This window comes from Ostrea edulis, chromosome 1 (genome assembly GCF_947568905.1).
Source record: "Ostrea edulis chromosome 1, xbOstEdul1.1, whole genome shotgun sequence".
Lineage (NCBI taxonomy): Eukaryota > Metazoa > Mollusca > Bivalvia > Ostreida > Ostreidae > Ostrea > Ostrea edulis.
The window spans coordinates 75,892,374-75,915,703 of NC_079164.1; the positions used below are offsets into that span (position 1 = coordinate 75,892,374).

General features: G+C 35.9%; 1 protein-coding gene and 1 long non-coding RNA gene across 2 annotated transcripts in view; one reads left to right on the forward strand and one right to left on the reverse strand.

Moving 5' to 3' along the window:
• On the forward strand, nucleotides 1-23,319 carry LOC125681713 (sodium-dependent proline transporter-like). Its single transcript, XM_056160876.1, has 13 exons — nucleotides 1-202; nucleotides 4,048-4,179; nucleotides 9,812-10,118; nucleotides 10,269-10,401; nucleotides 10,909-11,043; nucleotides 12,964-13,067; nucleotides 13,499-13,623; nucleotides 13,905-14,017; nucleotides 17,117-17,245; nucleotides 17,483-17,582; nucleotides 19,009-19,109; nucleotides 21,913-22,083; nucleotides 22,349-23,319. The coding sequence occupies exons 1-13, from the start codon at nucleotides 19-21 to the stop codon at nucleotides 22,490-22,492; spliced, it is 1,878 nt and encodes a 625-aa protein (XP_056016851.1). The 5' UTR covers nucleotides 1-18; the 3' UTR covers nucleotides 22,493-23,319.
• LOC125681194 (uncharacterized) overlaps nucleotides 14,062-23,330 on the reverse strand; it is a 13,726-nt gene continuing 4,457 nt past the window's right edge. Inside the window, exon 3 of the long non-coding RNA XR_008802060.1 lies at nucleotides 14,062-14,750. This is a non-coding gene — a long non-coding RNA (uncharacterized LOC125681194). The remainder of the gene's footprint in view (nucleotides 14,751-23,330) is intronic.

Consider the following 23,330-nt stretch of genomic DNA (forward strand, 5'->3'; position numbering starts at 1 on the left):
GTAACAAAGAAACTGAGAATGATGGAAATGAAAGCCAGATCCAGTTCGAACCCCGACTCATTCGATCTCGATATTGACGAATTGGAGATCTTGAGGTCTAGACGGAGAGGAAATATGGGGTTTATTTTATCCATGATCGGGTACTGTGTTAGTCTGGGTAATATATGGAGGTTTCCTTATCTCTGTATGAGGAATGGTGGAGGTAAGCATGCTCTGTACTTTGCATTATTGTGAAACGATCTACATTGTACTATTTATCATTGCATGTTGCACACCTCGAACAAAGGATTCTTGCGTCTTCCAGATCACTTGGTACACTCCTATTCCACGTTTTATGGTTGGGTAACCCTATGATTGTATTCATAATTATTAAACCAATAATTACCAATGATGGGTGGTAATCAAGAATAGGGTGACACGCCCTCTGAACATGGTTTTTCCACTTATTTAGTAAGCATTGAATTAAAAAAAAACACCTCACAAGCATTAGTAAATGTTTGGTAGGCAACCAATAGAAACAGGAGATCAGATGATTTATAAATCCATACTCTCTCTCTCTCTCTCTCTCTCTCTCTCTCTGTGTGTGTGTGTGTGTGTGTGTGTGTGTTATGCTCCATCACTAACACTTAATTGAAATACCATAAAATGAGTACTCACAATCTTTTTTTCGGGTTTCGTTCACAAAGCGAAGCACCCAGAAATCTAATTCGTCATTTGAAATAAATTGAAAAGAGGCATGGAGAGTTTTATAGTGCTCTATCAGCCTGATTCTGTTGGTCGCTCATGTCACTCAAACAGATCAGATTCAGAAATAATATCTAGAAAACGCACGCCATTTCTATCATGCCCGAAAACAAATCCTCACTAATGTCCAAAAGTCTACTATTAGGAAACTTTAACTAAGTCCGGAGATGGCACATAGTCTTGAAACATGAAAGAAGATATGTGCTTTAAAACTAATCCCCGTAAACCATCACCTGGCAGTTGAATACAAGTAAACTTCCTTTGTATGAAAACCAGCCAGTACAAAACTACACCGCTTAAGACAAATTCTGGTGATTCTGACTTAAGGATATAAATAGAGAAGGGTTATGATAAGTTAAACAGAAACCACAAAGGGTTTAAGTACTTGCGTGAAACATGCACTAAGTATGTTGTTAAACTTTCCTCTCCCCACTCGATGTGGTCCCTCGCTTCGCTCGACACCAAATGTTTTTGATACTCGAGAAAAAGTTTACCAACATGTACTTGTTGCTTGTATCTTACGCTGGATAAAGTAAAAAACGAAGAGAGGGTTAACTGATCAGCATAATTAGTTGTATGTTTACTCGTTCAAAAGACGGGTTGTGACTATTTCGTACCTGGGTGTGTAAAGCTTTATACCTCGCCCTAGTGTTGAAATCGTACTTTTCTTTTTGACATTTTCGGGCGTGATAGGAAATACTTCCATGCGTTATCTAGATATAATTTCTGAAAATTATCATGAAAACTGAGAATATATGGATGTAATGTGCAACCGTCAGAAACAAATCAGAAATCCTGATAGAGTGATATAAAACTATCACTGTTTCAAATTGTATCAAATGACAAGTTAGATTGCTAGATGTGTGGCGTTGTGACAAAAGCCCGAAACAGGATGGCGAGTGCACATCGTATGATATTTTAAGTAAGTATTTTAAGAAAGTGTTGGTGATAAAGCATAAATGATATGTCGGAAAAAGAGAAAGAAACCTGTTTACTCATTTACTCTCACCATTTCGCCGTATTTTATACCGATTTCGGTTCGTATAATGTTTTCATATACAGAAAACTATAGACATGCGTCCGTTTGTATTTTAACCGTTATAGTTTAATTTCGTATTATCATCCGTTTTCTTTTGACGCTTGACTAATCACTTTAAATTGCGAGTTCAAAACATTTCTGTGATCGTAACCTATGTCAAGTGATATAAAAATGGCGGAAACCTCGCGAAAGAAGGCGAGATAAGACTACTCGCAGATCTTTGGAAATTCTCTCGGTTCGTCTACTAAAGGAAGTACATCTACCTATGTTCGTTGTAGTATTTGTAATAGCGAGCGAATATCGAATTCTTGAATAATGTGAAAATTCCTTACAGATGGGATTAACAAGAGCGAAAATACACATTTATTGAATTATCGGACACATGATTAAAAATTAATCACTTAAAGACTATTTTATGAGATAAGATATTTCTTCATATGACATTCTGCATGTTCTATTGACAATTACGGTTTTTTATTTTGTTATTCGTATTTATTTAAAATTTGTAATGCAGAGAGATGCCATTTCAGTCATATATTTATATGCTTTTTGATGAGGTTGTTCATCTTTTAATGTAAAATCACCGTAAAAGAAAATCTTACCAGCAAGTGCTAAATCTTACAGGCAAAATCTAATCACTAATACTGAGAGACAACGGCGAGAGTAAACAGGTCTGAAAGAGAGAGAGAGAGAGAGAAAGAGAGAGAGAGAGAGAGAGAGAGGAGAGAGAGAGAATCATGAATACATGAAAATTTATATCGCTCTGTCAGCATGTCACTTTGATGCTGTCGCCCTACCTACCCAAAGGTTTTTTTTTTAATATTCCACAAGCCAATTCTTTTAATTCAAACAACGTGATCAGAATGTGTTAAAGCATGTCCTTGATTATTACAAAAATAATTGATAATTATTAGTTTAAGAATTATATAAGTCATGAGATGGTTACCCAACCATGATGCTTGGACTTGAGGTTTACCAAGTGATTTGGTTGGGGCAAAAATCTTTTGTTCGAGGTGTGAAACATGGACTAGTAAATCATAGCACATTTGCTGGTACATATTCACAGTTATCATTCTTATATCAAGTCTCCCAAACTAAGTTTGGAGACTTATTATGTTTTCTCAATTCGTATTATTCTTCCGTTTCTTCCTTTTTTGCGTATTTCTCAAGCCTAAAACTGTCAGACATCGTTCTCCATAACCTGTTGATAAAAGTGTTAAATATTCAATAATACATATTGTATGATAGGTCAATGTGTGTAGATGTGCAGAAATGTTTTTCTTTAGATGCAATGGAGTTAGGGTACATTTCGAAGGGGGGGGGGTGTCATATGGGGTGGGGTTTAAGCTAGAACGCTATGGGGAAAATTAATTCCAAAATTCAATAGATGTAACTTGACAAATATGATAGTGTCCATGGGTCTTCCGAAATAAGAATTTGATCTACAATTAAGAATCGAGGTTAAGTGACTCTAGTGACCCTGACGTCTAACCATGAACATAAAAACTGGATAACTGCCAAACCGACATTAATAGTGACATGGGATGTTCAGAAATAGTAAGAAGATGACAAGACACACAGACTAGTATCAAAGGTCAAGTGATTCCAGTGACCTTGACCTCTGACCTTGGAACGTAAAATTGGTATTACGTTAGAACCAGGATGATAGATACATGGAGTCTTAAAAAATGATTAAAGAATTATGGGATCTACAAAGTAGTATCAAGAACAAGTGCCTTCAGTGACCCTGACCTCTGGCCTAGAACATAAAATTAGAACTGGAATTGATAGGGACATGAGACTTTCAGAAATGATAAGAGGATAATAAGATCTACAAATTGGTATCAAGGTGAAGTGACTCCAGTGACCATGACCTCTGGCTTAAAACATAAAATCAGTATTACTTAAAAACCAGCTCTGATAGAGACATGAAATCTTCAGAAATGGTATAAGGAAAATACAAATTAGTATCAAAGTTAAGTGACTCTGACCTTGAACATACAAATTCACATAATTTTAGAACTGGAATTGATAGAGGCATTGAATCTTCATAAATGATAAGAGAATGATATGATCTATAAACTAATATCAAGTTTGTAGCAGGTTTTAACTGAAGTTAAAATTTGCATGAATTTGATCAAGGGTGGAGAGTATTCATCAGAAGAAAAAAAACCCACTTTAATACAACCAGTACTTCGTTTGGGAGACTTTATAATCGGTTGATGATAATTATATCTTGTTTCTGTCCTTATTGTTTGTTGCAGGCGCTTTCCTGATTCCATTCTTCTTTTTCCTGATGGTTGTTGGTCTACCATTGTACTTTCTGGAAGTCTCTCTTGGTCAATTTACAAGAAAAGGATTTGTTCATGTTTGGAAGGCATGTCCTCTTTTCAAAGGTAAAAGAAAAGGTTAATATAGCGGACAGTGTTCAATCTCATAACTCCTATAAAGAATACAAAATAGAGAGTTTGGCAAACACGGATCCCTAGATGTACCAGAGGTGGGAGCAGATGACCAGGAAGAATTATCATCCCCTGTTGAACTCTCACACCCGTGGCGAGCCCTATATTTTGATTAGTTAAACAGAGTAATCCGTAGTCAAAATCAGCGTGTAAAGAACACCTTAACAACTGGCATGAAACAGTAAGATAGCATTTGACCAAATGATAGGATGTATTGGCAAACTAGATCGTTATAATTCATTAGGCCTGGGATTTCTATATATTTACAAATGAAGGCCGTAATGAGGAAAAGGTTTACATGTAGTGATGTATCTTTGTACCGCACTACCTGCACGTCAACAGCGGGTCCAAGAAATTTCCAGTAAGTTGAAAGTCAATGACAAGATTTCCCAGGATAAAGAATGCCTTATAAACACATTTTCGTTGATTAGAACCTGTGTAATCAGATAACTTTACATTGAATAACAAATCACACACGACTGTCTCAAAAGATATCGGTATTACTGAACAGCATGTCTGATAACATTAACATTGAAAACAAGTAATAATTACAAAAGGAGAATTTTATGAAAGTCTCCAAAAACGAACACCAACTAAATTCCTACCTAAAAACAAAGTTCCTTGAAGTCCGCTTTCTGCAAAATAAACAAACTGTATATTACTTACACATATCTTCCAAAACCCTGAAACTCAATTCCCCTGAAATCTTTTACGAAATTGAAATAAAAGTATGTCGGAGTTCCTCATTGACAAAGCCTTGGTAGTCTTCGGTGATCTAGACTTCCAACAGTCTGTTGGAATTTCCATGGGTACGAATTGTGCTCCTTTGTTACTGACCTGTTTGTATATTCTTATAAAGTAGAGTTTGTTCAAAAGCTTTTACTTTATAAAGCAGATTTTATTCAAAAGCTTTTACAGTGGGGATCTGGGTAAGAATAGGTCCTTAGTACCCTTGCTTGTCGTAAGAGGCGACTAAATGGGGCGGTCCTTCGAATAAGAACGCAAAAACCAAGGTTCTGTGTCACAACAGGTGTGACACAATAAAGATATACCACTGCTTGAAGACCGAAAGCGTCGAACAAGGAAAATATTTTGCTATTACCTTCCACTCGACATTTCGATCTATTAACGACGTTTTATCTATTAACAATAATGATTTTCATTGATATGTTGTTTCGATATATCCCTGTGGACTCGAGATAAAAGACATCATGGCGTCCTTTACATTTGCGTCGTACTGATATATTCTATTGAAAATATGTATTAACGGCAAACTAACATATCAATTTATGACAAACTGGGCGATTTCAGCTTTTCTGTCGTCAACTTCCCATATCTATGTAGCAATATTCCATTATCACCTGCATATGGTGTTTATATACGCAAGGGCTTGTTCTGCGTATGATCAGTTTTTAAATCGAGGCAGGCTACTGACAAACAAGTTGATGTCAAAGGGGTTTCAAGGGTCTCATTTAAGATTAGCATTTCACAAATTCTGTGGTCGTTACAATAATTTAGTTTGCCAATATATTAGTAACCTATCATTGACCTATGAGTTAAATGCTGTATAACGTGTTTCATACACATTGTTAGGCCGTTCATGGCACACTGATTTTAACTACGGATTACTCCATTTACCTGATTAAGACATAGGGCTCACAACAGGTATGACCGGTCGATTGGGGATGCTTACTCCTCCTAGGCATCTGATTCCACCTCTGGTTTGTCCATGGCTCCGTGGTTTCCCAACTCTTTACTTTGTATTCCATGTGGGAGTTACATCTATGGTATGAAATTGATCACTGCTCCTTATCTTCGTCTTTTCATTTTATACACTTTTCAAGAAATATGGCGAGACATTTCTTTAGAATCTTATGTATTATATAAATATTACAGGTAGTTGCGGGTCAGTAAATAAAGAACTACCCAACAATTTGTATGAAACATGTGATTGATTGATGTTTTCTGCCACACTTTTTCAGTTATAAGAGACATTATTTGTCGAAACGCGCATCTGGTGCATCAGAATTGGTACCGTATAAGTTTTATATGGTGGCGCCCAGTTTTTATTGGTGGAAGAGAGAACCCAGATACAATGTACCTGGAAAGGGACCACCGAGCTTCCGAGAGTAAACTGGGAAACTTTCTCACTTACCGGCGTGAGCGGGATTCGAACCCGCGCCGACAGAGGTGAAAGGCCATGTGATTTTGAGCGTGATGCTCTAACCACTCGGCGACGGAGTCCCCTGAAACATGTGAAAGGTGAAGAAAACGAACAGTGATCAATCTCTCAACTCCTATAAGCAATGCAAAATAGAGAGTTGGGCAAACACGGAACCCTGGATATACAAGAGGTGGGATCAGGTCCCGGGGAGGAGTAATCATCCCCTGTCGATCGGTCACACCCGCTGAGAGTTCTATATCTTGATCAGGTAAACGGAGTACCCGCAGTCAAAATCCATGTGCCAAGAACGGCCTAACAATCGGTATAAAATACGTCAGACAGCATTTGACCCCATGATAGGTTGTATTGGCAAACTAGATCGTTATAACGACCATAGAATTTGCAAAATGCTGACATTAAACAAGATTGTTGGAACCCCTGCACCATTAACTTGTTTGTCAGTAGTCTGCTTCGATTTAAAACTGACCATAAGCAGAACAAGCTATTGCGCATCGAATCTGTTGAGAGATATAAACACCATATGCAGGTGGTAATGGAAGATTGCTACACAAATATCACTGGTATTAAACTGATGATAGTAACGATCGTTACATATGAGCCATATAAAAGATAAAATAACACCTGATCGTAATTGTTGCTAGTGTATGATATTTCTTACCTACATATCATTCGCAAATAAACAGTACAAATAGATATAAGTAAACGTGGTCTTTCCGGAATTTCCTTCCGCCATCTTGGGATGATAGCAACGATCAGTTTAATACCAGTGAAATGTGGGAAGATGTAAGGCAGCATTCAACCCAGTGATAGTTTGTATCGTTCACGTATTTGTCGGCAGCCTGCCTCGATTTAAAAACTGTACAATGCGCATAACATACTCCAATCAATCGACTCACTATATGCAGGTGATAATTAGATATTGCTACATAAATATGGGAAGTGGACGATGGGCAAGCTGAAGTCATCTCGTTTCGTTTTCTATTGAAATTTATGTTCAATAGAATATCCAAAGTAGACATGGAAGATATTTATGGCGGGTCTTTTTTTCGACGTCACTGGGATGAATCAGATTGACATATGAATGAAAATGATTATTATTAATAAATAAAACGTTGTCGATATATCTAAATGTCGACTCGAAAGCCACAGCAAGAGATGTTTTATTTTCCGATATAGAAGCTTTTGATAAATTTTGCTTCACAAGAATACAAATCAAAGTAATGAAAGTACTGAAGAATCGCTAATGATGCTTTATGGATATACAAGTTATGATAGTAACACTAGCATATTTAATCATAATTTACAAAAACTTTTAATTGCATTGTAATGGAAAGAATAAGCAATTGGAACACTCCCCCCTAAGCTAATTATAAATGCATGAAAGGTGAAGATAACGAACGGTGACCAATATAATAACTCCTATAAGCAATACGAAATAGAAAGTTGGGCAAACATGGACCTCAGGATATTCCAGAGGTATCTAGGAGGCGTAAGCATCCCCTATCGACCGGTCACATTCGCCGTGAGCCCCATATCTTGATCAGGTAAACAGAGTTATCAAAATCAAATTGGCCAAGAACGGATTAACAATCGGTATGAAACACGTTAGACAGCATTTAACCCTATAATAGATTGTATTGGCAAACTAGAGTGTTATAATGACCATATAATTTGCGAACTGCTGACTGTTGAAACCCCTGCACCATTAACTTGTTTTTTGTAGCCTGCCTCGATTTAAAACTGATCATACGCAGAACAAGGTCTTGCGTATCGATCGGTTTAGAGATATAAACACCATATGCAGGTGATAATGGAATATTGCTACATAAATATGGGAAGTGGACGATGCATGTTATACTAGTATTTGAAATGGGGATTTCCTTATGAAATGAGATATTTTTTTTGAAATGGAAGAATGAAACGATTTCATATCTTGTAAAAAAAAAAACAATTCATGTCGTTGTTCGATCTAGTTCGATACTTTATTGTTACTTCATTGTTACAATGACTCGTGGGACTATTAAGTTAAATGAAATGACCGCATTTTGCTGTGATATGCATATTATACTTAAGATGTTTTATTTGAATACATTACCAACTGGTTTTGTTACGTTTGCGTAAAAAAAGACGTCTCATCTGAGAACGATCCTTGAGTTTTCCTCAATATTGTCACAAAATACCACTTAGAACACACATCTGTTTAAAGGAACATCAATGGCCAATAAGTGAAAGAATAGTATCAACCAACCGAAGGGGAAAACGTTTACAGTGCAGAATTCTAAGTGAATAACTCAATGGCATGAATGTTCTAAAAGGATCCCAATAGCATTTTCAATCAAATCTAAGCGTATATTTTCCGTTTATTAAATTAATTGTTTTCAAATAATCTCAAAGCAATTTTGAATCATCTGAAAAATGCTCGTATATATGCCTCATAGCATCTGATGTGATGAAATTCAATGTTATCAAGGTGAAGAATAACGAACAGTGATCAATCTCATAACTCCTATAACCAATACAAAATAGATAGTTGGGCAAACACGGACCCCTGGACACACCAGAGGTGGGATCAGGTGCCTAGAAGGAGTAAGCATCCCCTGTTGACCGGTCACACCCGCCGTGAGCCCCATATCCTGATCAGGTAAACGGAGTTATCCGCAGTCAAAATCAGTGTGCCAAGAACGGCTTAACAATCGGTATGAAACACGTCAGACATTTGACCCAATTCGAGGTTGTATTGACGAACTAGATCGTTATTACGACCATAGAATTTGCGAAATGCTGACTGCAATCGAGACTGTTGAAACCCCTGTACCACCAACTTGTTTGTCAGTAGCTTACCTCGATTTAAAAACTGACGATAATCGAATATTGCTACATAAATATGGGAAGTTGAAATGATTCAAAAAGTCTTCTGATTCGTCTGATGAAATCTCAGAAATATGTATCATCTAAATAAAATCTAAGTGTATAATCTCAATATATATCTCATTCAAAGAAATATGTTTTACGATGTGACTCTTGCGAAGCGAGTGAAGAATATTAAAATCTTGCAACACGAATTTAGGATTTTCATTTAACGCGGAAAATATAACACATTCGATGTAAACAGTGGATTGTTACGTCATATTAACTGCAATTTTTCTTCTTTGATACCAACAGCAAAACATACTAAGGTATTAGCAAGCTTGTCTGAAATTTACAAACGTTTGTGGTACTTTCCAGACAATTCATTTATTTTATCTACGGGGTTGTCAATTTATATCAACTTCAGAGTACTTGTGCGTAGAGTTAGAGGGGTGTTTACAAAGTGATTCTTTGTGTGACTGAGCACATATTCTTACTTATATATCAATGATATTTGTCGAGAGTCAATTGTAGGAATTGGTGCCGGGATGTTCAGCATTCTCTTTGTTATCACCTTCTACTATAACATAATCAACTCCTGGACGTTGTTTTACATGGGTAGTTCCTTTTTCTCACCCGTCCCATGGACCAGATGTGACGAGGAATGGAATACACCAGCATGTATCAACGACATACCCAAAACTACTTCTAACAGCACAATGAATGTGTCTGATTCAATTACTCAATCTCCCTTTGGTTCCAACTATTCCATTAACTCAACACCTGTTGATATTTTAAACGGTACTAGCGTTGTTAGAACAAGTGAGGAACAATTTTGGTTGTAAGTAGATGTTTTTTGCACTTATATATTTTATTTTCTGTACCATTCTACAATTTCTATCAATATCAAATATTCCAAAATGTGACAGAATTCTCAGCACTGACCTTAAATATCCTTCATAGTCTGGCATGTTAAAACATTCTATTTCAGCAATCGTGTTCTTGATCTGTCTGATGGTTTACATGATATCAGTTCTTTGAACTGGCGCTTGCCACTCTGCTTTTTGGCTGCTTGGATTGCGGTTTGCCTTTGTTTGATCAAGAAACCTAAACCGTTTGCGATGGTAAATTTCCACCACCCCAAATGGATATTTATTTCTCAAAACTTTAAACTCTAGATTCTTTCCACATGTACATGTATCATGCGAGCACCTTATTTGCAAAATAAGTTAATGTTTCACTCTGGAGAACTTGGATGCATCGGTAATTGTTTAGTGATAAATGAATAAAAACTAAAGAAATATTTTGATTTTGAACTTTTCTAGAATTGGAGTTAAAACACCCCCATTGTCATATCTATTCTGTTATTTCCAAGGCTTCGCATGAATTAGCTAGTAATTAAACAGAATAATTAGTATCGTTTATGTATGACAGGAAAGCTATACTCTGATCTCTTTTCCACTGTTACAGTATAACAACGACATATATTCTTTTATAATGTTATGTTGTATATTATATAAAATGTATATTATCATGATTCGTGGTTATTTAATCAGATATAATTGTAATTTGAAATGTATATAAGTGGTGTTAATTGCGAATACTCTGCTTGTAATTTGAAATATATATAGGTGGTGTTAATAGCGGTTGCTCTGCTGTACATTTTGCTGGCGGTGATTCTCATTAAAGGATTAACATTGCCTGGGTCAATTGATGGCATCATTTTCTATATTCGTCCAGACTTCAATAAACTTGCCAATGTCCAGGTATGATTAATGTTACCTCGTAAATATGATATTCAAATGTTGTAATATCTTATATTTTTACATTGGTCATGTATAAAAAGTGAGGATAACGAACAGAGTCCCTGTTAATCGGACCCATCCGCCGAAAGCCCTACATCTTTATCAGGTAATCGAAGTAATCCGTTGTCAAAACCAGTATGAAAAGAGCAGCTTCATAATTTGTATGAAAGATGCACGTCACACAATGCTCGACCTAACCTTTTATTTGCAAATAAGATCATACAGTACAAATGGAAAATATATATACAATGCAAATGGAAACTTATACAAATGGAAAATTTAGAATTAAAATGGAAAAGGTGTGATCGGTCAACAGGGGATGTTTACTCCTCCTAGGCACCTAATCCCACATCTGGTATATCCAGGGGTTCGTGTTTGCTCAACTCTTTATTTTGTATTACTTATAGGAGTTATGAAATTGATCGCTGATCAGTATCTTCGACTTTCAAATATTATATCAAATTGGTTGCTAAAGCAATTGACAAATTATACAATACAAATGAAACATAGAATACAAAAGGAAAAACACCGCAATGCGGACCTATCAAGTCAACATTATGGAGGAATGCATAGCAAGTGTCCGAACCTGGATGACTGCAAATAAATTTAAACTAAATGATGGAAAAACTGAGATAATGGTGGTTGCTAGTGCCCACAACCAGTGCCTTCTGAAGGATATCCTGTTTGAAGATTGGTGAAGCAATATTGACACCTAAGTCTACTGTTAAAAACCTCGGTGCTGCGCTGGACGCCACCTTATCAATGGAAATACAAGTCAGCGCCGTGGTAAGGAGGATGTACTTCAACATCAGGAGAATATCCAAGGTGAAACACCATCTCACCCAGGAAGCGTTTGCAAAGGTCATCAATTCAACAGTCATATCCCACCTTGACTATCACAATGCCCTCCTGCTTGGCATGACCGATCGCCCCAGGCACCGACTACAAGTGGCTCAGAACAATGCTGCACGTTGTCTTACAAGAACATGCTGCAGACAACATATTTCGCCGGTACTTCAACAACTACACAGGCTGCCTATAAAGCACCGCGTTGTGTTTATTTTGCTGACAACCATACATAAGTCATTACACTCTTTCTCAGCACCAGCATACATGAGAGAGCTATATCCTGTTTACCAGCCACATACATGTAGGACCTTGAGATCATCATCCGACCAATGGAAACTGGTAGTGAAGAAATCATCAAACAAATACGGTTAAAGAGCCATAAAAACACTAAGTGCACAATTGTGGAATAAACTGCCACTGGAACTTCGAGAGCTTGAAGCACATGGAGCATTCCGCAAGAACCTAAAACACTCTTGTTCAAGCGTGAATATGGCCTGTGAATGTACAATTCAGTGTAAAATCAAGGATTCTATGTGCAAACTTTTGCATACTGAATTTTTATCCAGCATACGAATACCTGTATGCCAATTGTATCTTGTCAAGTCAAAGTCGACCACTTTGTCATTTTACTACCATGTTTTATTTGAATTCTTTCTATTGTTTTACTATCTCCTTTATGGCTCTTGCAGGTCTTTTATTAGTATATTATCAATAATTATTAGCACAAACATTGTACAGCGCATAGAAACTATTTGTAATATTGCGCTTTATAAATGAATAAAATAATAATAATAAAAAATATAGAATACAAATGGAAAAGATAAAATATTACAATATTTGAAACACCATGTAATGGAATAAAGGTTGTGCATTTGCACTAGAATTTAGAATTTTAGGACTATAATAATTTAAATTCAGAATTGTTCTGACAAGGCGATATTGAATTCCGTCTGTACTTTAATGGTTTAATATGATTAAAATTCGTATGTAATGGTTCCCTATAGCGTTAATCAGTATCACTATATTTTACAGGTGTGGTTGGAGGCAGGTTTACAGGTGTTTTACTCATTAGGATCAGGATGGGGATCCATCATTGTAAAGGCCAGCTACGGCAAATTTAGCAACAATTACTTCAGGTGATGAAAAGTGTTATTTTACAAATTGCTTAATTAGGCCCAAAATTTTTGTTAAGCATTGAACATGAGTAAAGGTCCCATATACCTTCAAAAGAATACATGTTGATTATCAGTCTTTCACTCTAATGTCTTGGCTAAAATGAGATAATCTTCACAGTATTCCAAAACATCTTTTGAACTACGCAAAATTCACTTTCTTTTCTTTTTTTACTTTATCTTATATATATATATATATATATATATATATATATATATATATATATATATATATATATATATCACTGTTCGTTATCTTCACCTTTCATATTTCAAATCAACCTAGCCGTATTATACCATTTGTCAACATACACATTTTAAAACATTTTTAATTGTAGTGGGGAAGTATAATTCGTTTTCTTTTTTGTTGTAATTTTATGAGACTTCGTTATCAGGGATTCCATCATATTAACAATGATCAGTGAAGGTACTAGTGTTTTTGGAGGATTTGCAATATTCACAATTGTGGGGTACATGGCTCATATAGCAGGAAAACCTGTAGAAGATGTAGTACAAGCAGGTAAGTATTCCACCAGTTAAGTTCCAAACGACATGAATAACTTTGAACGCTTATTAATCAACTGTAAAATTTAAATGCAATCTATTGTAGAATGACAAATTTGATTTATCTGAATATTCCGATATATGAATTGGTCTTTCAAATGGACATTAAAAACATCGATAGAAAAGATATGATTAGAATAAATTTAGATCTGAAATTAATATCAGGCCAAACTATCATTGAAGATTTAGCAGATATGCTTAGTCTATTAAATTTCACAGCTTTCAATTTCAAAATAGGTCCAGGGCTGGTTTTTCTCGTGTACTCTACGGCTCTTTCAGAGCTTCCTTTCCCCAGCATTTGGGCAGTTTTGTTCTTTTTTATGTTGTTCACCGTTGGATTTAATAGCCAGGTATAAACAATATACATATAGTACACATCCTTTATTTTAATTCATCTCATACACAGTGATTAGGTAACTTAACATTCGAAGAAAATATCCCACTATCCATACTACAGAAATTAATACATTCATATATTCATACATAAAATACATGCTGCATATACATATAGTACATATTAGGGATGTCAATTTTACTCGGATAAGCTTTTCAAATACTTGGAGGCTTTAGTCGAGCGATATTCGAGTACTCGGTGAAAAATAAAACCAACGGACTGACAGAGTTCAAGTGTACCCAGTGGCGAATTTAAGGGGCGCCCCTACAATTTTCAAATCTAAGGTAAATCGTGGTCTCTTGTTTAGAAAAATATAAACGATAAAAAGAATAATTTCTTCCACTCTCAGAGCAATGAATGACAAAATCTTTAGATTTATTGAATTACTTTTATTGGGGAAAAGTTACTTTTTTTTTAAAACCAAAAACCCTTGAAATTTGCGTCATTTGATTGATTTCCCTCTATCAAAAATGACGGAAAATAGTAAAAATTACTGCATAGGAGACATATTTGAAGCCCTATAAAATCTGTAAAATCCAGGAGCTTCCGGGGGCTTCACCCCCTGGGCACCCACCAGGACTTCGCATCAAATACCATGCCTCAGAAAGTTGCATCCCCCTAACTACAATTCTTGGATCCGCCCCTGGTACCTAGGTCATCTCTGCATAGCCGTTTAGTAATGTGTTCAACTGAATTAGAAAGATCGTATTAATTGGAGATACAATATACAATGTACCTAGTCTAGAACAATGTAATGCAATATCACGACAGATAGGCTTGAGGTTATGTACATTGTACATTCAAGTACACTAGTATGACAAGTACATCAACATGCAATATGAAGCATTTTATTATCCTTTTTATGCAAAATAAACAGGACATGCTTGTTTCTGAGATAATGTTTAAGGTGCATCGTGCATTTTTCCAAGGAAATTAATCTAACTTTGAGGGTGTGCATTGTATCCACGAGGGCGCGACCCATAATTAATCTATTACCTGGGGAATTGTTCCAGCCAAATCCCCGACTCATGTTGGTGATGGACAGTTTTATTTTTTCGGGATCTGTAATTTGGCGTTTGTGCGATGAAACTCACCAGAAAATTTTCAATTGAAGATTTTTACGAAGATGTTAACGACAGTTCAAACGGATGTCAACCTTAAATATGATACAACATGTTTGCTGTCCCACCACAGAATGCAAGTTCAGTTTTACATGGATTTCATTTAACCGTGCTTACATCATTTGATTTTTAAAGGATGTCTAACCAATTCAGTACGTTTCGCAGGCATGTTTACAGACCGACATCCAAACTAAATTGATTTATTTGAAGATGAACGAATTAAAACCGGTTTGACTTTAACCTTACATAAATTTTACTCACAAAAACACGGAAGCGTTTAGAATTCATGAAGACAAAATTTTTCAAAACCATGCTTCGGTTTTAGACACATTTAATATCCCAGTCAATGGGTTGGATGAATATAAGTTACCGTACCTATTCTGGATTCCTAAACATCATAAAAACTCTTACAAACAAAGATACATTGCTGGATCCAGTAAATCATCTACCAAGCCCCTATCTTTCCTTCTCGCGAAAATATTAATAGCTGTAAAGGAGAAACTTCCAACTTACTGTGCGACTACATATGCCAGAAGTGGTGTAAATCAAATGTGGATTCTAGACAATTCTAAAGAACTTTTAGTAAACTTGAAATCACAAAATTTTTCTCAAATCAACAACATCAAAACGTATGAATTTTCAACTCTTTACACGGCCATTCCTCATGATAAATCAACGAATAGACTTTTTTACATCACAGACGGTTGCTTCTTCAACAAAAACGGAAAACGCAAATATTCCTATCTAGTGATCAGTCATCCAAAACATTACTTTGTTAGACGTCACTATGATTCCACGCTCAAGTACTCTGAACTTGAAATATAAAATATGCTGGAGTTCCTCATTGGCAATATCTTCGTGGTCTTTATTGATCAGGTCTTCCAACAGTCTATTGGAATCCCCATGGGCAAGAATTGTGCTTCGTTGTTAGCTGACCTGTTTTTATATTCCTATGAAGCAGAATTTATTCAAAAACTTCTACGTAAGAAGAAAAAAAATCTCTTGCTATGGCCTTCAATTCGATAATTAGATATATCGACGATGTGTTGTCTATTAACAATAATAATTTTCATTCATATGTAGATTCAATATATCCTAGTGAACTCAAAATAAAAGACAACTCGGAGTCGTCCACTTCTACTTCATACTTAGAATTTTATTGATATCAACGACAAACTAACAACTCAACTTTATGACAAACGGGATGATTTCAACTTTTCCATCGTCAACTTCCCATATTTATGTAGCAATATTCCATTATCATCTGCATGTGGTGTTTACATCTCTCAAGTGAATCGATACACAAGACCTTGTTCTGCGTAAGGTCAGTTTTTAAATCGAATCAGGCTACTGACGAACAAATTGATGATGCTGGGGTTCCAACAGTCTCGTTTAAAGTCAGCATTTCGCAAATTCTATGGTCGTTATCACGATATAGCTTGCCAATACAACCTATTCATTGGATCAATTGCTGTCTGACGTGTTTCATGCCGATCGTTAGACCGTTCGTGGGACACTGAATTTGACTATGGATAACCTGATCAATATATGGGGCTCACGGTGGGTGTGACCAATCGACAGGGGATGTTTACTCCTTCTGGGCACCTGATCCGTGCTTGTCAAACTGTTTTGTATTGCTTATAGGAGTTATGAGATAGATCACCGTTCGTTATCTTCGCCTTTCATGAACATAACTAAAACGCTATTTTAACGAGTATTCGACTATGAAGAATTTAGTCGATGATCGGTATGACCGAGCGATAGTAGAGTACATGTAATCATTGACATCCCTAGTAGTATTAGTACATATTACAGGTGTAGTAACTACAAAGTAAGCGGAACTAGTCTGTACTCATTTGTGGATAGAATATAATGTGTTGGTTCTTTGCTGCCTCAGCTTTTTATAATTGTAGATACATGTATTTATTTTTCAGTTTGCTAACATGGAATCATGTATAGATGCTGTCAATGACTTTTCCCCGCGTCTTCGACGTCACAAGTCCCTTCTGGCAGTAGTGTTATGCTCTTTCTTCTTCCTGACTGGATTGCTGCTGTGCACAAACGTAAGAGCAATATCTATTGATGCAATGAAATGCACATGTAATATTTAGCATCATCTATGGTATTTAGTTATAATAAAATAAATGCTCTGAATTTACAATCGATTACGTATTTATCATTTTGAAATTTATTTTCACTGCACATAAAAGAAAATCAAGTTTTGTTTTTATATTCCGGTTCCTAGATTGGTAGAAACACATTTGTATATTGCAGCACTTTATCTTGGGTTGTTCTTTCAGGCTGGTCTGTACATATTACAGTTACTAGATTGGTACATTGTGGCGTTTGCTGTTCCTCTATTTGGTGTGCTCGAGTGCCTCATTTTTGGTTGGATTTATGGTGAAAAGTGTCTTTTAACCATCTTTGTTTCAAATGCTATTTACGATTAGTTGCTTTTGTTTCAACGGTTAAAAAATATATATGACGTGTCAGAGTATCTTTACGAGTTAGGTTTGTTAACTTACTTGAGTCGAAGGCTCAAGTGAGATTTTCTTATCAAAACTTTCCGTTGTCGTCGTAAACTTTTTTTATGTTCTCTAGAACCACTAGGCCAATTTCAATCAATCTTGGTAAAATCACAAAAATCCAAAAAAGGGTGGTTGTCATTTTGTTAAATTCATTGCCCCCGAGAGTAGGGTTGGGCCACAATAGGGGATTAAAATCTTACATGTGAATTTATAAGGAGACTTTTAAAAAAAATTCTCAATAATTACTGAGCCAGAGAAGGTTAAATTTATCTGTTATCTTTCTGACATAGCGCTGATTCAAGTTCGTTAAAGTGATGATTCCCCCAGGGATAGGGTACGGCCACAATAGGGGATCAAACTTTTACATGTGAATATGTAGGGAAACTCTTTTAAAAATATTCTTCTCAAGAACTACTGGGCTAGAAAAGTTAAGGTTTACCTGAAAGGTCCTGACATAGAGTAGATCTACGTTTGTGCAATTCATTGTCCCCAGGGGTAGGTTGCAGTCACAATAGTGGATAAAAGTGTTATATGATGAAATATAGGACAAATCTTTAAAGATATCTCTTAAACTACTTAAGCTAGGGTTTCATATTTTGTATATACATTCTTATAGAAGAGATCCTTCATGTGATGATGTGAGACCTTGACCTGAAAGTTTTACTTATTTTGAATAAAAATTTGATCTATACAATAGCTCCTTAACTATTTAAGATAGAGCTCTTATATTTTGTATAGAATTCTTATGGCAAGGTCTTTCATATCATACCTTGGTATATGACCTTGTGACCTTGGTCTTATCCAGACCAGAAAGATCATGTTTCTCATATTGGTTTTGATGCTCCTGAGTGTTATGTGAATTCATTTTCAGTAATGTTGTGATCCATTGGGGCTACGTGGGGGCACAGTAGAGGGTCAAAAGTTTTCATGGAAATAAAGATTGAGATAAAGTTGTTTTTTTTTTTTTGTTTGTTTGTTTTTTTTTTTTTTAGAAATTACAACAGCTGAGGAATGGCTAGACAAAGGTGACTCAGATGAGCGATGTGGCCCATGAGTCTCTTGTTTAATATCGTATAGATTCTACTATTGATTGATGTTAATGGTTTTACGCTGTTAAGGGATTATTTCATCCCTTGTAAGGCGGCTTACTATTGATAATTTGAAATATCACAAAAGTACATAATACATCGAATGCAACAATACTCGTACACTCATATAAATATAATTTGTTAGATGGTATTTTCTCTTGGAGCAAACTAACCTTTTAAAGGATTACAAATTAGTATATTGTATTGTAGGGGCGGCAAATACGTCACGTTCCATAGAGATGATAACTGGAAGGAGAGTACCCGTTTTTATGAGAATCTTCTGGTGTATCGTAACGCCTTCTTCAATAATTGTGAGACTATCTTATCATCAAATTAAACAAACAAGGAATCACTTACTATGCCTTTAAAGTTTAATGATTCCTTTAATTAGGTATGCTAGTTTCTGAAACAAAAGTTTGTGATATCAGAAAATAAAGTTTCATCATTGTTGAGAAATAATCTTTCTAATGCAAGGTGAAGATAACGAACAGTGATCAATCTCATAACTCCTATAAGCAATACAAAATAGATAGTTGGGCAAACACGAACCCCTGGACACACCAGAGGTGGGATCAGGTGCCTAGGAGGAGTAAGCATCCGGTCACACCCGCCGTGAGCCCTATATCTTGATCAGGTAAACGGAGCTATCCGCAGTCAAAATCAGTGTACCAAGAACGGCTTAACAGTCGGTATGAAACACGTCAGACAGCATTTGACCCAATGCGAGGTTGTATTGACGAACTAGATCGTTATAACGACCATAGAATTTGCGAAATGCTTACTTCAATCGAGACTGTTGAAACCCCTGTACTTTGTTTGTCAGTAGCTTACCTCGATTTAAAAACTGACTATACGCAGAACAAGCTCTTGCATCTAATATTATTTCAGCAGGGAGGGTTCTTATCGTGCCACACCTGCTGTGACACGGGGGCCTCATTTTTTGCGGTCTCATCCTAAAGACACCCTGACCCCATTTAATCGCCTCTTATGACGAGCAAGGGGAGTTAAACAATATACAATTAATCAATCAACCGAAGCCGGCTACATGTACTAGAGTGTACGAAATGACACCTTGAAAATCAAATCTTATATTTACAAAATGTATATCAAAGGAACGCGGAGGTGAATATCAAGTTTATCTACTGTCCTAAATCACTTCGTATAAAATTAGTAATTACTAGTTGCCTGGTGGCACATAGGGCCTCCACAGACCTAAATCAATCCATTCCTATTGGCTGATGCTGTTCTTGCTTCGTTCCATGACTGCCAGTCGGCATCTGTCCTCTCTTTTCCTACTGCTGTTGTTTTTGGTCGCCAATTGTTTCTTTTCCATGTTAGTGTGATGTTACAGTCACTGGTAGAATATTGTATCAATGTAAAACTTATACGGTACCAATTTTGATGCACCAGATGCGCATTTCGACAAATAATGTCTCTTCAGTGATGCTCAACCGAAATGCTTGAAATCCGAAATAACTATGAAGTTTTAGAGCTAAATATAGCCAAAAATGTGTTTCAAATGAATTTCCATCTTGTCCTCGCTATTTCCTCACTAATTGGTCTCATTTTTGTTCTCTTTAATAAGTCTTCATTTATCACCCAATCTATCTTATTTATCCTTATCTTCCCAATCTATCCTCTTTATCCTTCTTGCCCATTTGTTCTGGAATGTGTCTATCATCTTGTTATCTCCCTTGTTCATTTTCCATGTTTCACATCCGTATAATAGTGCTGTAAGTACAAGTGTTTTGTATAATTTGAATTTGTTTTCCTTTCAATGTTATTGCTGGTATAAAATTTCTTTAACCAGGTAAAGGTCTTCCTTGCTTTAGAAAGTCTGTTTTTAATATCTCCCCCCCCCCCACCCTTCTGGTGTTACCATAGCTCCTAAGTATGTGAATGAGTCTATCTCTTCTCCTTCGATGTATCGTTTCTCTTTGTTTTTATCATTTATACTCATCACTAATGTTTTCCTGATATTAACTTTGAGCTCCATTCTCTCCGCTTCTAGAAATGCGCGTCTGGTGCATCAAAATTGGTACCGTATAAGTTTTACATTATGACCCCTGGGTCGAGGCCTCTGCTGGTGGACTGTTAGTCCCCGAGGGTCTCTACAGCCCAGTAGCTAAGTACTTCATTACTAGCTTGAAAATACGGATGTATATTTAATTGCTGTTATAAAATTTAGAAATTCATTTCAAAATTAAGGATTATCTCCCTCATGCATATCTCTTATCCTTGGACGAATTTGGCTCCACTTTTTTGGCACGCTGTTTTTGGCTATATTTAGCTCTAAAACTTCATAGTTATTTCGGATTTCAAACATTTCGGTTGAGCATCACTGAAGAGACATTATTTGTCGAAATGCGCGTCTGGTGCATCAAAATTGGTACCGTATAAGTTTTACATTCTACCATATCAATCTCTACCCAGAGTTGTCGATCCTTGGTTTCACTTACACCTCTGTTAACCTCTGTTAACGTTTCAAAATAAACAATGTTATTCCACATGTAAATCCATTTTTTTACGGCTAATAAAACTAAGAACTATTTTATAAAATACCGGGAAAGTGTAGGACAAGCAACTATTTATAGATTTTTTCCCATTACTATATGTTCTTCATGTACCTATGTATAGGCCTGGTGCAATAGAACTACCCAATATCCACTTTTCAACCCATATCAATGCTTCTTGTGTCACAAAAAGACTTGACATCTGCTCAATATTTATATTTATTTGTAACTGAAGTCAAAACCATACTTTATTTGAGCCTACGTGCCATTTTACAAAAATCTTGTAAAACCCTTGAGACGTTGACAGGGGTATAAGTGAGTGTAAGGACCGATAACTCTGGGTAGATATTGCTACCATATATGTTGTTTTCCTTTGCATATGTTAATATGTTGACTATCATAAAGCAGCATCATCTACAAAATCCAAGCCATCCAATTTGTTATTAAGATTCCATCTTATTCCTTTCTCTCCATTCTTTGTCGATCCTTCATTATCCATAAGAGTGGTAGAAATAACTCTTGTTCCTTATACATGTATATATTCAAGTTAGTAAAATACATTTAATGACTATCTATGCAAAATATCACTTTTCTTTTTCAGGTGCTCTTAATATTTTCGATGTACACATATCGCCCACCAATGGTTGGTTCGTATACATATCCTGGATATGCCCGGGTCTTTGGTTGGTTTGTTGCCTTACTACCTCTTGTACCTATACCTATCTGCGCTTTTCGAGTCCTACGCAGATCTAATGGCGAGACTTTATATCAGGTAATATTCGTAACGTGTCGATACCCATTATTGTCGATATTTACAATTATGAATAGTTTTATCGTATATCCTGTGATATATTTCATTTTCAGAGTTGTATTTTTTTTAAATTCTCTCTTTAAAATATATCCTGCAAATTAATGTTAATGAAATGCCACTCTGACAGCATAACTAAACTGGGGACACAATTTTTTTCCTCGGGTAGCCTATTAATTATTCACAGATATTTGTCATTAATGACTTTATATACCACTCTTTATTTCAGAAATTCCGTGCATCTTTGAAACCTTCAGAAGACTGGACGCTAGAATTGAGATATAGATCTGCGAATTATAATATTGAAGACAGATCGTCACATCGAAACATGAGATCTATCATTCTGAGAAACATTTTCGGAAGACAATCATAAACGTGTTTCAATTTTCAATTTCTTTCTTTTTTACGCATCTTTGTTTTTTATTATTACCGGACAAACATCAAAATCTCGCAGAATTTAATACAGGAGCATTATTGAGGTTTCATTTTCAACACTTCTGTCATTAATTAGATAATATCAACACTCAGCTCTTGAAACATTTCATACTAACATGCATATTAAATACTACCAATGAAGACGACAATACAGTGGAAGGTGAATATAACGAACAGTGAGTGATCAATCTCATAACTCATATGAATACAAAACAGAGAGTTGGTCAAACACAGACCATTGGCCATACCAGAACTGCGATCAGGTGCCTAGTAGGAGTAAACACCCTCTGTTAATCGGTCGCACCTTCTGTGAGCCCTATATTCCGATCAGGTAAAGGAGTAATCCGTAGTCAAAATCAGTGTGACAAGCACGACTAAACAATTGTTATGAAACACACCTGATAGCATTTGACCCACTGATAGGTTGTATTGGCAAATTACATCATTATAACGACTATAGAACTTGGGTCTGTTGTATATTGTTTAACGTCCCTATCGATAATCAAGAATTTGGGAAATGTTGACTTTAAATCTGTTGAAACTTTTTAACATCATCTTGTTTGTCAGTAACCTGTTGCATATGGAGTCACTTGAGAGATATAAACACCATATGCAGGTGACAATGAAATATTTCTACAAAAATATGGGAAGTTGACGATGGAGAAGTGGAAACCATCCCGTTTGTCATAAAGTTGAGTTGTTCGTAAACGTGCCGTTTGCATCTGTGTTAAATAAATATCTAACCTAAAGTACATGTATGAAGCAGATATAAAAGA

Coding starts and splice junctions, on each gene's coding strand:
- LOC125681713 (XM_056160876.1), top strand. CDS start 19: ATGATGGAAATGAAAGCCAGATCCAGTTCGAACCCCGACTCATTCGAT. Junction 14,018..17,116: donor CCGTTGGATTTAATAGCCAG/GTATAAACAATA, acceptor TTTATTTTTCAG/TTTGCTAACATGGAATCATG. Junction 17,583..19,008: donor CATTTTTGGTTGGATTTATG/GTGAAAAGTGTC, acceptor ATTGTATTGTAG/GGGCGGCAAATACGTCACGT.